The sequence below is a fragment of the Quercus suber genome, unplaced genomic scaffold (assembly GCF_002906115.3).
Source record: "Quercus suber isolate HL8 unplaced genomic scaffold, Cork oak 2.0 scaffold_89, whole genome shotgun sequence".
NCBI lineage: Eukaryota > Viridiplantae > Streptophyta > Magnoliopsida > Fagales > Fagaceae > Quercus > Quercus suber.
In genome coordinates, this window is record NW_027069554.1 from 645,442 (window position 1) to 662,772 (window position 17,331).

The 17,331-nt window shown below is 36.9% G+C and overlaps 1 protein-coding gene and 2 long non-coding RNA genes across 5 annotated transcripts; 2 read left to right on the plus strand and 1 right to left on the minus strand.

The window, feature by feature from the left end:
• Positions 1 to 450: 450 nt before the first annotated feature.
• On the minus strand, positions 451 to 3,407 carry LOC136067880 (uncharacterized). Of its 2 annotated transcripts, none has more exons than XR_010629289.1 (5): positions 2,964 to 3,407; positions 1,033 to 2,838; positions 891 to 925; positions 704 to 772; positions 451 to 484 (listed from the first exon to the last, which is right to left on the minus strand). It is a non-coding gene; the product is annotated as an uncharacterized LOC136067880 (long non-coding RNA). The 2 variants fall into 2 exon arrangements; XR_010629288.1 differs by having other exon boundaries at positions 878 to 925.
• Positions 3,408 to 6,978: 3,571 nt separating this feature from the next.
• Positions 6,979 to 16,862, plus strand: LOC112009993 (FRIGIDA-like protein 5). 2 transcript variants are annotated; one of them, XM_065774268.1, is made up of 6 exons: positions 6,979 to 8,853; positions 9,716 to 9,891; positions 9,978 to 10,443; positions 14,323 to 14,949; positions 15,785 to 15,960; positions 16,068 to 16,862. In XM_065774268.1, exons 1-6 carry the CDS (start codon positions 7,167 to 7,169, stop codon positions 16,821 to 16,823), a joined length of 3,888 nt encoding a protein of 1,295 aa, XP_065630340.1. In that variant the 5' UTR covers positions 6,979 to 7,166; the 3' UTR covers positions 16,824 to 16,862. The 2 variants fall into 2 exon arrangements, with proteins under 2 accessions (XP_065630340.1, XP_023898123.2); XM_024042355.2 differs by having other exon boundaries at positions 6,980 to 8,853; positions 9,981 to 10,443.
• LOC136067881 (uncharacterized) lies at positions 10,454 to 13,172 on the plus strand. The gene is made up of 2 exons (XR_010629290.1): positions 10,454 to 12,464; positions 12,504 to 13,172. It is a non-coding gene; the product is annotated as an uncharacterized LOC136067881 (long non-coding RNA).
• Positions 16,863 to 17,331: the final 469 nt, after the last annotated feature.

The window sequence follows — 17,331 nt, forward strand, 5'->3', positions numbered from 1 at the left end:
GCCACATCTCCTTTAATTCCAGCTAGATGTCTTTTCATTCTATTAATGCCCCCTCCTTTATAACTTTTCCCACAATGTATACATCTATAACTACTTTTTCCGTCTTTCACTACTTCAGTTACATGATCCCATGCGGGATCACATTTCGCTCTCACAGATGAAGAATTAGTATTAGACCCGGTTGTAGAAGCATGTTCATTAGATGGTACAGAGGCGGACTCCATTTTACTCAACAATTTCAGACTGGCAGCAACCATTTTATCAACAAATAAATTCATCAGCACAACATACACAATCAATAGTATAAATTGTATAATTCTCTGTAAACTATATTTCAAACAATAATACTCTTAAATCAAATTCACAACATATACAAAATCACAAATAAACTAAAATGCTATTGTAAACTAATAATTGAAGTTACCACTTACCAGTGAGGTCAGGAAGGAGAACTGAGTTGAAGCCGACAACATGAATTGAGAATCTGAGATGAAGCCGAGAGAAAAAAAAAAAAAAAAAAAAAAAAAAAAAAAAAATGATCAAAAACAAATCAAAATCAAGTAATCATCATAATCATTAAAAAAAAAAAATATTAATTATTAGCTTATTACTTGATGAAGCCGAGAGAAATGAAAAAAAAAAAAAAGAACCGAGAAAATGAAAAAAAAAAAAAAAAAAAAAAAAAAAAAAAAAAGATCATTACCCAAGCAGAGAACACAGAGAGCAGAGAGCAGAGAACGCAGCAAGACCAAGTGACCAACCAAGCAGAGAGCTAGGAATTGTAAACAAAACTCACTAAATACATTCATTTCAACAAAAACAATTACTATGACACAAATCAAACCAATAATCATCGCAACACCCCAAATGAAATTACCTCTATTTATTACCTCAACATCAACAAATAGTCAAATATCCTCAACATCTAATCAAAACACAAGCCAAATCAGTACAAATATCCCAAAAGTTAAATGTGGGTTTAAAAAATTGTATAAGAAATTAAGAATAAAAAAAAGAAACTAAGTAACTAACCAAATGAGAAAGGAGCTCTTGAGATTAAAAACCTCGGCAGTGAGAGCGTGCGGCAGAGCTTGAGAGATGTAGTGAGGCAGAGCTTGAGGGCGGCAGAGCTTGAGTGAGGCAGAGGCGCAGAGCCCAAAGGCCAAAACCCAGGTGCGTGAGGCAGAGCTCACTCTGTTTTCGAAAGGAAAAAAAAAAAAAAAAACTCAACTTGCTGAGGCAGAGTGTGCGCATGACTGCGTGAGGCAGAGAGAGCCTTGAGGTGAGCGAACAAACAGTCTTGAGGCAGTGAAGACCGAGCTTAAGGCAGCGAAGAGCGAGCTTGAGGCAATGACTTTCGACGAGGCAGATCGCAGCCGCAGAGCGAGATGAGCGAGTCTGAGAGCTTGAGGTGAGGTGAGTGAGATGAGACTTGAGACTTGAGAGTGTCTGAGGGTGTGGGTGGGCTTTCAGCTTAGGGAGTTAGAGATTTAGGGTTAGTTTTTAGGATTTTAGAGGACCAAAACAGCATAGTTTTGCCGAAAAAGACAAAAAATCTCCAACCAGTTATAAACCGATTCAACCTCCGGTTTTTCCGGTCGGATCTCCGGTTTTTACTATTCAGCGGTTTTTTAATTATTTCCGGTTTTTTATCATAACTGGACCGGATTTAAGGCCGGTTCCCGGTTGAACCGGTCGGACCGGCCGGTCCGGTCCGGTTTTTAAAACTATGCTATTATCTCTTCCTAGCCATCAATTTTCAGCACCTTTTTTTTCTGACCTTTCTTTTACAGGCGCAGCAGGTGGGTTACACACAGAATAATGGTCCTTAAATTTACCCAGCCAATTTATGATGATCAAGATTCAATCTCCTATGTTTACTACACCAATCTGTCTTGATGGTTCGCCTTTATTCATTGACAAGTGAAAACAACATGGGCTTGCCAGTTTCAATAAAAATTGGACAGGCCTGCTAATATTTTTTAGATTGCTCCCTAGATATAACTTTAAAGACGTTATAACATTGCAGGGTACAAGAAAACAATATGAACTTCCAAGATTAGAGGTAACTCTCCAAGAAATTTGCAGTGTAAGATTCTCCGGGCTTTTATCCAGAAGAATAACAAGAATAGACTATGATATATTCAAATCTATATTTCAATCCAATTAAAATGTGGCTGCGCCTCCATCCAAAGACAAGCTTAAGCCTACCAATAGATATCATAGATTTGAATTGAGCAGCTCGCTGACCTTCAATGGCAGAACAATTGCTTGAGACCAGTTAGAAAAATTGTTCCTCGTAAACGTACAAGAACTCAATGATGTAATAAATCATTAATTACCATCTAAACATTAAGGTCAAAAGAACATCCTTATGCAACTAAAGGGGAAACAAGTTCTTTTAACTCATTCAACTTAACTGCTACAGTGTCCCCCTTATAGCATCTACAATGGATACAAGGCTTCTTCCTATTCCCACAAACGCCACCTCTGTTTTCTATACTTTCTTTCCTTCTTGATCTCTCAAAACTCAAGCAAAATTGCCAGTACCATGTTCACTCACTTTTTCTGTTGACACATTTTTGCATTCATCCTACATAAATTGATCCGCTTGATGTCTTAATTGGACATATCCTTTAGTTAATTCCAAGTTTAGCTGTGGTAATGTGTTCTCCAAACTTGAACTTCCATAGTGTGTTAAACTCACAAAAATCATGCATATGGCTGGCAAAACAGTTAAGTACTTATGGATTCAAATAAGACTCCCAACCATCCTTTTCCAGCTTCTCTGCTTTTCTCAAGACATCATTTCTTGTGTCTTCTTGATACTGGCTCATTCTGCAAAGGATATTATTCCAGAATCAACTCATGCAAGACTTATCACCTAACGTTCTTTTTTTCTTGGTTTCATACCCAACACAATTCTGTATTACTTCCAGAGACGAAAGAGAGAAAAAACCCACCTTGCCAATAGGTCAGCATCGCAAATCCCCATCATCCTTACTGTGAGCAAACCTGCATTGGTAGCATTGTTTATTGCAACTGTTGCAACTGGAACACCCCTTGGCATTTGCATAATCATCAAAGGAATAAATAAAAATTAGGACTTTGTGGTGATCAAATTTTCCTTGTACACTATCTGCGTACCAAGGAAACTGTTTCCTTTGCTGTATTTCTTATTTCTCCTTTTTCAATAAAGCTTCTTAATTACCGATCAAATACCAAAAAACAAAGTGCAATTAGGAATCAAATATGAACTTGAGATAACGAATGAAGCACTATCTTTTCTGAGGCTCTAAAATTGGACAATATTTTAAGGCAATGAAACTCATTGTGCAAATCTCAACATGATTAAGCAAGCATCCACATACTTCCACCATTCAACATCATTGTGCAGCTACCATACCAGCAAGTCACAACAAAGCTCAATTAATTCCAGTGAGACATTAAAAGCAACTGTGATTTTTTTTTTTTCAACCTACTGTAAAACGAAGACTTAGAACACTCGCCTGGTGCGCCGGCCAGCACCCTAATCCTCCCCACAGACGGCGCCAATTGTAGGGACTCAATTTGGATTGACCCTGAGTACGAATGGGTTTTCAGCCCAATCAAGCCCAAACAATAAATTTATAGAGAGTGGGTTAAAGGTTTAGGTGCTGGCCGTCGATCACCATGCATGAACTTTCTTTATAAAAAATACTAAGAGTTTTCTTTACAAATGGGGGGATGCTCCTCGGCCCATGGCCGAGGAGACCCTTTTCTTCTTTCTTTTTCCCCCCCCCTTCTTACTTTACTTGCTTTTCTTATATAGTTTCCATCTGCCTATCTCCTTATTCCATCTGTTGATCATCCATTTGCCTTTCTTCTGGTCGTCCGTCCCATCAGAGGCCTTATCAATACTCAAGTGGTTCACTCTGATCAACGTTGCCCTGCCAAGAGGTTATATCCCCATTAATGCGGCCAGAGGGGTTAGGTGAATGCATTAAGTGCGAATGTGACAGCTTGCTCTGAGCTTGTCCCCTCCCGAAAGTTATCCTTAGAATGCCGAGGATGAACAGGTCCTCGGCGTGGGTCACAACAGTGGTTTTACCTGACTTAGCCTTGGCTGGTCAGCCCTCCTCGGCGTTGTCCTTGGGCCTACTATCTGATGGGCCGAGGCTATCAGGCCCACGGGCCCCACATTTATTTTTTTATATAAAATAAAATTTTTATTCTAACTTAATTTAAGTGTATATGTATGTGAAACTTTCTTCTGAAAACTTAAATCTCGGTCTTTATCCCACCACTCAACAAAAATTTTGTACTTGTAGAGTGACTATTACACTAAAGATGTATAGTCGTAAAACATAAAGGATTTAACATTGACTCCCTCCCCCCACCTCCAAAAAAAGAAAAAAAAAATTGATGTAATTATATATTTTATCATAACACTTTGAAGCGCTATAGCACCTAGTATAACAAAACTATGATAGTCTATAGTATCAGACAAAATCATGATTTAGTTCAGCAATATTCTGGTAGTATTATAATTTATAAGCCTTTTGTTGAATCAAAATTCTCATTTAAAGTTAAGTATTTCCTATCTTGTTTTTTCATAATTAACTATTTCTTGCATAAATTTGAATTTATAACTTCAATTATCATCAGAGTAATATTTCTTAAAACTTCAATTAATTCTACTATTAATAGCTATTTATTTATGAACTCACACAATTAATTTCTTCGAAAAAAAGGTTTAAAATTTTTTAAAATAAAATATAATTATTCATTTTTAAAAAGCTTCTAAAAAAATACATGTGGGGGCTAAAAACGATGTTTTAACGTCACAATTAATTTGCAATAGATGGGTTGGAGTGAATCCACAATGGAAGACTTAAACTAGGGTAAGAAACTACAAGTATCAATCAGGAACAATCAAAGAAAAGATCTCTCATTTATTTCCAATAAAACTCCTTATATAAACATACACTTTTTCTCTCCGTGTCTCTCTCTCTCCTTTTTGATCGCCTCCTCCTTTTGCATGTCTTGTTTCTCTTTATTCTCCCCTAGAACCCTATCCCAACACACTGCTAGGCGCTAGCGAGATACCTGTCACATTAAACACCTTCCCCTTTCCTTTCATGATGCATCTAGACTTTAATGGCTTGTTTGGAACTTTAGAGAGGGAGGAGAGTAGAGGGGAGTAGAGGGGAGGGGAGTAGTGGGGAGGAGAGTAGAGGAAAATGATTCCCCTCCACCTTGTTTGGATGTTTTTAAAATTAGTAAGGGGGAAGGGAGTAATTAGCCTTTCCCCTTGTGTAATTTTGTTAATACAATAAGGGTAAATTAGGTAATTTACTTGGTTAATAGTTTATGTACTCTACTCTCCCTCCAAATCTCTCCAATTTGGGGGAATTAAAAATGGGGGGCTAGAGGGAGTTGAAACCCCTCCAAACCCCTCCCCCTCATTCCTTAAAAAACTTCCAAACAAGGTAATTAGATTACTCTCCCTCCCTCTACTCTACTCCCCCTCCTTTTTTAAACATCCAAACAGGCTATAAGGGTTTGAAATACTATTCAGGCTTGTCATTCAGCAATAAATATGACTGTGTTAAGCAAGTGGATTGAATTAATGCGAAAGTGACTGTTACTTTACCCAGAAGCCACCCTCTAGATTCTTGGACATTTCTTTTGAGGACGTTGAGTTTGTCTCTGTGGTCATCCAAGGAGATGTGTTACCGATTCTTGGCCGTAAGGCTTCAAACTATTACTCTCAAGATGCCATATCTCAATTCTCTGAGCCTAATAACTTTTCTCCATCGCTAGGTATTGGGCCAATCTTCCTAACAGGCCCATCAACACTTGGAATCAAACGCACTCCCCTACAATACAAATATTCTTTTCGGTCTTAAAAATTTAATCTAAGTTTCTTTTCTTTTCTTTTCTTTTTTGGTTAAAAGGGGAATGCATTGAAATTACCTAGCTATAAAAGACAAAGTAGTGGCTGAAAGCCTTAGGGAGTACAATCCGGAAGCATTAGAATTCTAAATTACACATAATTCATCAGTGGGAGGAGCATCTAATACAACAAAATTCCCTGGACGAGAGCAACAAAATCCCGATACACATGGTTGATCTTGATTCGATGGAATTGGCTTAGGAGGTACCTGTAGTCATTAAGCATTGAAGAGTATGATTTGTTAGAGGGTTTCTTAGAAAGGACAAGATCAACAATAACTTTTACATCCAGTTCCACCAGTAATTGGGTGATGCCAAGGTGGGAAGCCCAAACCTCAAGGCCCAAAACTTAGCAATGATACTGGTTGCAACACCAATATGTCTCATGTAGCCCTTGACCCACTTTCCATGATGGTCATGAATAAGACCTCCCCCACTTGCCTTCCTAGGATTTCCTAGAAATGCTCCATCTGAAATCTAAGTTTCATCACTTAACTTTTAAAATTTTAAAGTATATTAAATTTGCCTTTTATCAAATGACAAGCTCAATACATCTAATGTTTAAAAAGTTTGCATAACCTAGAAATTTTTTTTTATAACTTTTTAATTTTCTTACGATAGAATTATAACTTTATAAATTTAAAGGACAAAAATTGAGGTTTGACAATTTTTTTTTCAAAAAAATGAAAAATATATTTCAGCAATTCACACAACTTGAAGAAAATAAATATATTTTTTCTTTGAAAGCGAAAATACATTTTTAATCTTAAGTTTAAACTCAAACAAATTAAATCTTATAATTTCAAAATAATAATATAAACTTTGAAATTAAAAAAAAAAAAACAAATTAAACCTCACATATTTAAGTAGAAGTGTAGAATATGTAGAGCGATTTTATTTTTAAAGTTTAATAGTATAAATCAAATTTTAAAACACACAACAACAAAAAAAAAAAAAATTTTTTTTTTTTTTTTGAAAAAAAAAAAAAACTCATTATACTACATTATCTTGTCTTATTAGTTATCATAATGTAACTCGTTAGAAGAGTTTATTGTAAGAAAATTAACCCCCACATAAAAAAAGAACATACCCATTAAACCCTCATTGGCTCCTGAGAAAATTAGCGAAACAATCAATTTTCTCTATTTTCCCTCCTCTTTGTTCTTTTCTCTCTGTTTATTGAATGCATGTAGAGATAGTTAGGTTTTCTGTGTTTAATTGTGTTTGTAATGGAGAAAGTCTCAAGCGAATTCGAAGTGGCGGAGATAAAGAAGCAAACTCTGCGGAAAACGCTGGAGCAAATCCACAGTTCTTCGTCTTCGCTGCTTTTGTTCTCTCTTCAATGGAAGGATCTGGAAGACCACTTCGATACGACGCGTCGTTTTCTCCAGGAACAGGCGAAAGAGCTCGAGTCCAAAGAGAAGCGGTTCGAAGAGCTTGAACTGAGAGAGAAGCGGCTCGAGGAGTCGTCGAGAAGTTTCGAGAAGAAAGAGGAACGATTTGGAGAGTGTTTGAAGGAGTTCGAGTTGAAAGAGGTGAAATTGGAGGAGAGAGTTAAAGAGTTTGAATTGAGAGAAGAGAGGATTGAGGAGTGTTCTATAGATTTTGAGGTGAAGGAGAAGCGGTATGGAGAGTGTATCCGAGAGCTCGAAGCGAAAGAGAAGAAGATTGAGGAGTGGTCTAAAGAGCTTGAGTTGAAAGAGAAGAGATTTGAAGAGGTTGAATTGAGAGAGGGGAAGGTTGAGGAGTGTTCGCGAGGTTTAGAGGCGAAAGAGAGGCGGTATGGAGGGTGTATTCGAGAGCTTGAAGCGAAAGAGAAGAGATTGGGAGAATGTTTGAAAGAATTGGAGTTGAAAGAGAAGAAAATTGAGGAGTTGTCTAAAGAGCTTGAATTGAAAGGGGAGAGGATTGAGGAAAGTTCGAGGGGTTTAGGGGCGAAAGAAGAGCAGTATGCAGAGCGTATTCGAGTGCTTGATGTGAAAGAGGATAGATTGAAGGAAAGTTGGAAGGAATCGGAGGAATGGCATGGGATGGTTGAGTTGAGAGAGAAGAACATTGAAGGAAGATCGAAAGAATTTGTGTTGAATGAGAAGAAATTGGAAGAGAGATTTAGAGAGCTCGAGTTGAAAGAGAAGCAATTTAAAGCGCTGTTTAAAGAGCTTGAATTGAGAGAGGAAAGCATTGAGTTGAGATTGAAAGATATTAGTTTGAAAGAGAAGAGATCAGAAGAAATCATATTGAATGAGAATAAATTGGGGGAGAGAATTAAAGAGCTCGAGTTGAAAGAGAAGCTATTTGAAAAGCAGATTAAAGAGCTTGAATTGAGAGAGAAAAGATTCGCTGACTCCCTTCATACCCGAGTTAAGACAGAGCCCTTAGAAGATTTTCCAGTTAACAATGTTGTTAACAATTCTTCTACTGCTAGTCTTCGATTTTGTGTAACTATGGATGGAAAGAGCTTGCAAATATTCCTAAATGAGCGTTGGAAAGAGCATGATTCGATGAGACTTGAAGTGGCTACTGCTCTTAGATTGTCATCAGACCCTGCAAAGCTTGTTTTGGATGCTATGGAAGGCTTTTATCCTCCGCGTTTGAAGAAGGGCGACGTGGAGTTTAATGAGAGTATTGTTCAAGGGAGTTGTGTTTTGTTGTTAGAGCAATTGTTGAAACTCTCACCGGATATTAAACCCCAGGTGAAACAAGAAGCTATGAGATTGGCCAATGATTGGAGGATAAAGATGAGGGTGGATGCTGATCATTCTTTGGAGGTTTTGGGGTTTTTGCAGCTCTTAGCCTCTTACAGATTGGCTTCTGCTTTTGATGCCGATGAGCTTGTAAAATATTTGGATAAAGTTGCTGAGGATGACCAGATGCGTGATTTGTGTGGTGTCCTTGGTCTTGATGATAAGATTCCAGGTAAATCTTCTGAAAATTGGCTTCATATAGCTTACCCTCATCTTAATTTTTATTTTACTTGAAAGTTTCTCTGAAATGTAATCTGTGTGTATGATTCATTAAAGACAATAGTATAACAACTTCTTGGAATGAAAAGTGGTACAATGGTATAACAACCCTCAACGTTTGCCAATGGCACAGTTGGGAGAACTCCCTGGTTAGAGGTGGTAGTCTCTGAATTCACTTCTGTCATTCCTCATTAAATATCCTTCGTTGAAAAATGGGTGGTAAGACTACTTTACAATTGAATCCAAATCATTTGAGGTAATGGTAGTGGAAATGGGCTCTCTTTTTGCATTAAGACTTTTTAAAAGTGGAAGATACTTCATTCAATTTTCTTGGGAAGAATTTGAGCACATTTGGTCATGAAAAGCTTGGAGGAACTTGTAACGATGGACAATCCAATGGAGTTCATTAGAACTTTTGGAGAAACTTCCTAGTTGCCTTTAAAAATTCAAAAATGGAAAATCAGTTTTGAGATGTTTTGCCCTCAAAGGCACTTAAAGTAGACTATCTAAAAAGATGTACAAATGTTAGTCATGCATTACCAGTATCTATTTTACTAATTGATTGTAGAATGTATTTCATTGAACTAGCCGAGGGTGACATGACCGTTCCTGCCCATTGCCCATTTGTAAGGTTGGATAGAAACTGGCTTCTGCTGGTTCTTCTATGAGTAGATGTCTCTTAACCATGGTCTTAAAATGATTCAATTCATGCTTAATGTTAGGAATTTGCTTAATTAGCCTTAAGTATCCCTTGTATCCCCTTCCCAAAGTTTGATGGAACATGTTACCTATATTTACTGGTTTATGTGTACCAGGATTCATTCAAAATCTTATTGAAGTAAAGCAGCTTCTCAGGGCTATTAGGTTCATTTATGCATTTAAGTTACCCGACAAGTTTCCACCAATACCCCTCTTGAGACCTTACTTGAAGCAATTAAGGAAATCTGCCAACAGGCTTTGCAGAAAGCAGGACAGACCACCCGAAGAACAGGTATGTTTTTCCTTCTTTTTCAATGTGAATGCATACTTTGTGTAGGGCCAACAGCCTGAGTGAGATCATTTATATAAACCTGCTAGCAGAATGCGGCCCTAAACAGGATAATAGCTGACATGGAGGATGTCCTTAGATGCATTAAAGACCATGAGCTTGAATCTGAAATGTCATTTCAGAACCTTGAGGAGTTCGTTGCTTTTCTGAGGAAACAAGAAGCAATGAGCAAAGCAACTGAGCCAGCCCTTGGCAGTGAGGCTCAACCACCACAGCAGAGTGTGGAAAAACATATTGCTTCTGCCACTCCTGCTGCCCCCATCCTTGCTCCTATGCCTATATCCATTATGACGAATAACCTCACCTTCCCAGCAACCGTTGGCCAAATCACTGCCCCTCTGCCCTTGACTGCAATGCAACAGAATAGTGGTGGTAAGCGTCCACGAACAGCTGTATTTGCAGATGCTGCACCAAATACTTCCAATGGTTCCCCTTCAGCTGTCCAGTTAATAAAACTGCCTCATCAGGAGCCAGCAAGCTTGTTCAGCAATCAAGGTACCCCATGACTGAATACTACTAATCTGCTAATTATTTGATGCCATTTGGTGGCCATTTAAATTGACCCTGAACTTTTCACTGCAATGTTGGCCACTTATCACTACATATGCTCTTATTGAGAATCTCAAGAAGCTTAATATTGTAATAATGGGCTACTACTATATTTAGGTGGGTTGATTCACATCTTTCAGTTCCTTTGTTTGACCGTCACAGTTTTATTCATCTATATTATTGGAAACCCTTTTTGGTTTTAATTTAATTGATGGTAGTCTTGGAGATTTTGTTAGCCAACATTCTTCTAAGTACGTTCTATGATAGTGCGAGACTATCCAACAGAATTGCATTTAGAGTCTCCAGATAAGAGAATGATTTTATATCCTAGGAGAAGACTGATAATACAAAGAGGTATAATCACAATAACAAGCAACATTTTGCTGCTAACTACAAACCTATCAACATCAACCAATGATCAAACAATCTACACAACACTGGTTTTGGGGTAGTTGGTAATTTATTAGATGAATTGCTGATGTTCTTTATCAAAAGAATTGATGACGTAATGTAGAAAAAATAGGAATGAAGCCAAATCAGACCTGGAAGAGCTGGGAAGCTTGGATTTTGAGGATTTAGATTTAGATTTTGGTGCGGGAAAATGAATGGTAGGATTTGGGGATTAAACAAAGGGGAAACCTAAAGATCTGGGTTGATATTCCAGGGCCCTGAACAGTAACAAGTGGACAGTAATGGAGCTATTTGAGGGTTATTTAGGTCTATTTGATAGGTGGCTTAGGGTTTTGAAGTTTTGGGTTTTAGGATTTGAAAGGTGACAAATCAATAGGTGTTTGCAAGGTTTTAAGTTTCTAGGAATCTAAGAATGGGAAAAGAAACATGTGGCTGAAGGTTGAAGGGTTTACTGATAGGGTGGAGGGGTGGTGGTATTCTTATCAGTTCACAGCTCGCCTAGTTTTGTTTTGGTCAACAAGCTGAAGGCACTAAAATTAGATTTGAAGAAGTGGAATGAAACGGATTTTGGAAATGTAATGCGTAGAAAACACACTGCTAACTTGCATCATCCAATGATTAATGAGGATAGATCCCTGATAGACAAAGAAAAGATGCAATGCGAACAAGCCATGTGAAACTTGAGAAACTTATGCTGTAGGAGGAAATACGTTGTAGGCAAAAGTCTTAGATGCTTCTGCTAAAGGAAGGGGATAAAAATATGAATTTTTTTCATCTCATCGCAAACAGCCCTAGTTGCCAATGCCTGGGTTCTGTATATTTTTAATTTTACCCTCTTGATGCTGACTTCAAGCAAACCTTTGGTGCTGATTTCTAGATCCTATCTCTTTATGTTTTGTTCTTATCTTGTTTCCCCAAATAAAAGCCCCCTCCTAGTCAATTTGTCCTGCATCACTTTTGGCATCAGAGTAAATTCAAATTTGTCACAACCACTGTTTGAAACCAATAGCCAATACACCCATACCAAATCAACCTCCACAAACTTTACCGCTCAACCACCAGCCTCCAATTGTGGGTCCAAATCCCAAACCGTAACAACCACAAAAATCAAACCACCCACGCATCACCCAATTCTCCATTAACCCCACCCCACACACACACACACACACACACACAAAATCCCTTTCTGACCCATTTAGTACCACCGTGAGCTACAATATATGGGGTTGAGTTTCTCCCACCCTACGAGAATTGGTGCAGACACCAAAAGTGCTATAATGATTGATTTTATTGAATTTGATTAATCGTGATTGATGTTCAGACTTTTAGGATTTTATTCTGTTTTATTTTGCTTTTAATGTAATAAATTACAAGTTATTTCCTTTCTTTGTTAGGTTAGACATTTATTTCCTTTCTTTTATGATGTAAATTGAGAGTCTATTCAAAGGCCCCAAAATGCAGTATGGTAAGCAGTTGATTATGAAGTTATAAAATTGGTGGAGTTTTTGTCCAGAACTTAATGTTGATTCCAAGCAAACTCAGGTTCTGATTCCTGGGTTCCTATTATGACTGATGCTGATTCCAAGCATCCCTAGGTGCCAATGCCTAGGTTCTATGTATTTTTCCATTTTATCTTCCTGATGCTGACTTCAAGAAAACTCTAGGTGTTAATTCCTGGGTCCTATCCCTTTATTTTTGTTTCCTGAATAAAAGCCCCATCCTAGTTTATTTTTCCTGCATCAAATCATCATCATTACATCAATCGGGGCCTAATCTCTAGGTGTTGATTACTGGATCCTTGTGCTTTGTCAATGGCCTAAATTTGCTCTTTGATGATTGGAAGCTTCCTCCACCCCCATGTGCAGTCCTGCTGTCCTGGGGGATACCAACAGCCCCATAAATTTTTCCTTAAAGCAAGTAGTGATTCAAAAGAACCTAATTAAACAAGATGATTCCAAATATTTTCGTCATTGCTGCCTTATTCCACTCATTTAATCCTCTCAACTCCAAACCACCTTCACTAGACATATTGATATAGCTAAAAATCTTTTTTTTGGATAAGTTATAGCTGTCCATTATGTGATGCAGTTTCAAAATCAGATTACATTCTCCCATGTTATACTTTCTGTTTTAGAAGAACTCCTGTTAGCTGCTAGAATGTTTGCTTTAGAAGCAAAGTATGGTTTCTCCATCTTAAATTCATGTTGTACTTACCCATATTGAGAAAGGAATACAATGGAAATTGCCATCATTTTCTCTTTTCATCCCTTTGTTTCAAGTTGCTGAAATGTGTGCAAGGTTTTGCTAAGTTCACAGGCTTCTGTGTAAATGGCCAAAGACATTGTATGGTGTTGACCCCTTCCTCTGTCTCTCTGTACTAAGGTTCTTGTTCTTGGTTTCAGTGTGAGAAATGGTTGTTAGTTTAAGGTTATTTCAATGTGTTTATTCTATTAACATCAAGTTAAATAAATATTCCTGTTCTATTCCCTGGCATAAACTTTCATGGTTCTAATCATAGTTTGGTCATCTCAAGAATACTTTTATGCCTTGCATAGTTTTTTTGTGTGGATAAATGTGTGCAAGGTTTTGCTAAGTTCACAGGCTTCTGTGTAAATGGCCAAAGACATTGTATGGTGTTGACCCCTTCCTCTGTCTCTCTGTACTAAGGTTCTTGTTCTTGGTTTCAGTGTGAGAAATGGTTGTTAGTTTAAGGTTATTTCAATGTGTTTATTCTATTAACATCAAGTTAAATAAATATTCCTGTTCTATTCCCTGGCATAAACTTTCATGGTTCTAATCATAGTTTGGTCATCTCAAGAATACTTTTATGCCTTGCATAGTTTTTTTGTGTGGATGGTTTGAACCTTTTAGATTTATTTATTTATTAAATTTGAGTGCTTCGTATAGTTACCAGAATGATGCCTAACAAGACCATGTACACCTCTTTTTCTTTCTTTTCAATTTCTTTTGGCTTCTAATGAAATGAAAGGGATTATCTTTTATGAAGAAAAAATTATATCATATTACTCATTTTGAGGCACACAGCCGACAAGGAAAATTGATATATATATATATATATATATAATCAAAATTTGAGTAAATGTTTGGATAAAGTAGATTTTGAATAATGCCTGTTCATTCTTTAGTTTTTTTGTATGATTTGATTGATCTCAATAATCAAACCTATGCACTTTCTTTTAATATGCCAATGAGCTCAAGCTCAACTGGCACTTTCTTCCCTTAAAGTGCTAGGTGGAAGGTGAAGTTGTAGGTTCAAGACCTGGGTGTGTGTGTGTTTAACTTACCTGTCAAACATGCACTTTCTTTTAATACATGGAATACAAAAATTTTGTACTCTTAATCCGATCTAGCATTTCTGTTGAATATTGAATGTTTTGTGTTTTACGTGAATAGCAAGCAGTGTTCATTCCCATGTAAAGAGCGGGCAATTGTCAAAGGAAAGTTTGCAATTGTACAGCAGAGTGGCTTCTTCAATGGTGAGATCTAAGCTGGATCCTAAATGCTCATCTGTAAAAGAGAATGGACAGAAATTGCTAACACTATTTAAAAGAAATCAAAGGAAAAAAAAGAAATTGAAATTGTTACTTAAAAAGCAAGTGGATTATAAGTCAATACGCAATCAATTTTCTGATGCTCTTCAATCGGTATCGGATCCGGAGAAGATTGTTTTGGATGCAATGAAGGTAGTTTTTCGTTCAATCTTAAAGGGAGATGGAGGCTCTGAGTTGGATGTTTCTAGAAACTTCATTTTCTTGTTGAAACAGCTACCACGAGTTTCACTCCAGATTAAGCCTCTGGTGAAAGATGAAGCCATGAAGTATGCACTTATTTGGAAATCAAAGTTGAAAAAGAAGAGAGGTGATCATTTGCTGGTTGTGGCTTTTCTGCTATTTTTAGTAGTCTATGGGTTGAGCTCTTCTTTTTATGCGGATGAGGTTCTTGGTCTTTTGGATACTGATGTTTGGCGTAAACAGGTCCCTGATTTATGTCAGGTCCTTGGCCTGTCAGATATTATGCCCAGTACGTATTCTCTCTCTCCCTCCATAAATGGTTAGATTCTGTTACTATATTTTGAAAACTCTTTCCTTTGTTTGGCTATCATTCCTCCTTCATACAGTACATGATACCTTGGTATTACTACCTTTGCACAAGGAACTTTCATTGGGATATGTAAATAACTGATTTATATCTTCTGTATGCTTTTCTGTTGTAACGCATTTTCTGGTTTGTAATGGTCTTTAGAAATTGTTGGCTCCTATTTCTTCTATATCATTTTTTTTTTTTTTTTGCCATATTTGTGATGTGTTTGAATAAAAAATATGGAAGATGGGAATTATATGATAGAGAAATCTAGAAGGGAACTTTATGGAGATAGTATGTAGGAAATGTAATAAAACCTGAATGGGTGAAAGGTTTTATCTGGAACTGTTGTTAGAACACTTTAAGTAATGCTCAACTGTTATGTAAAATTAATATAAACCACTTGTTTTGCATGAGATGAAATTGCATTTCGTCAAATTCACCAGGGTATGCCAGAAATCTTATGGAGAACCAAAATGGGTTTTCCCATGGTTTTAATGTTTTTTCAACAGAGTATACTCTCAAGAAGAGGGTTTCCTGTAGTTGTATTATCTCCTCTGTCTGATGTGATATTTAGGAGTTTCACTTGATAATGATGATAACATGCCTAATCCACCTATCCTCAACCCCCTATTCATGTCATTAAGTTTATTTTTTATTTTTTAATCCCTTTGCTTCAATTATTGTCATCATTGTTACACTGGTTATGCCTAATTATTATAGTTCTTATTGGTTCAGTTACTTAATACTAATAATTTATATTTTCCATTAATAGATTTTATTCAAAATCTTATCAAAGAAGAGCAGCAGTTGGAAGCTATTAAATATATCTGTGCACTGGAGCTGGTTGACAAGTTCCAGCCATTGCCTCTTTTAAATGATCATTTTATTAATTCTAAAAGAAAAGCAGAGGAACTATGCAGGAATGGAAATAACTCACTTTCAGTTCAGGTATTTGCTTCACCTTTTTGTTTACTTTGTATTGCTTCCTAGTCAAACATCCAATCACCTTTTTATTTTACGTATTTGCTCATGATTTGGGTAAAACTTGCTTACAGCTTGAGGGGATAAGCAAAGAATTAGCTTCTTTAAGAGCTTTACTAAGCTACATTGAAATTTACAAGCATGAAGCTCCATACTTGCCCGAAATCCTTGAAAAAATCATTGCGGAACTGGAAAGGCAGCAGACAAAGAAAAAGTGCGAGTATGATGAATCCAATGACAAAAATGGACTTCTTACTGGGTCTAAAGCTACATCATTGCAGCAGCATAGTGAGCCGAAATGTGTTGCTCCAACAAACAAGATAACAGCCTCTGCAGCATCTACCATAAATTCGGTCAATACTCCTGAGTCTGAGCCTCAAGAACAAGGTGATAATAAGCGTCAGAAAACAGAAGTTCCAAAAGAGGTTCCACCAATTGATTCTGTTGGTGCCGCTTCTGCATTTCACTCTACGCAGCCCCCTAGTTGGCAGCGACCGGTTTTGTTTATGGATCAGCGTTCTCCACACTTGAACACATCGGCTGGACATTATAGTTTGTCAGGCCATCCTCCTCCTGCTAGCTTACATATGAACTCGTATAATAGTCCTAATTACCCTGAGGGTGCAATTAGGGAACCTGTTTATTTTGATAGGCCACCACCCTTAGGTCGGCCTGGGGTTGCAATCAGGGGACCAGGATTGTACAATTGGCAATGCCTCATGGTGGCTCTAATTTACCACCCTAACCTTTCAATGGTGGTTAAATTTTACTGCCTTTGTAACTTTTTCTGTACTTTTACCTTAACCCTGTTTACAAAACAAAAATCATAAAATTTAAATTTAAAATTTAAAAGCTTTCTTGAATCACCATTTATGCTTTAGTCAATCAAGGTTTGCGAAAAGAGCAAATTCAAAATTTATATCAATTGCACTGCTGTTTTATAACCTATTACAAGTTTACAACTCAACAGAACTATGCTCTAATACACAATTATCAACGTAATGTGTTCTAGAAATTGTCAAAGAGCTTTGTCATTCAATGTAAGTGTTTCCAATAAAGATGTTTAAAAATCTCTGCTGCAATTATTGATTTTATAAAAAATTACTGGATTGTAAATAAACTAAACTGTTAGTAAACAACTTGGGCTTAACTCGATAAAAAAAAACTTGTGCACTTGTGTTTAAGCCTTAGTTTTAGACTTGTTTAATAAAACAAGCCAAGCCCAAACAAAAAAAGTTATTCATGGATATGCTAATAAACAGTAAGGCTCAATAAATAAAAGCTAAGCCTAACCTCGTTTATGAGTATTGTAATAAACTTGATATAAGCTTAACAAAT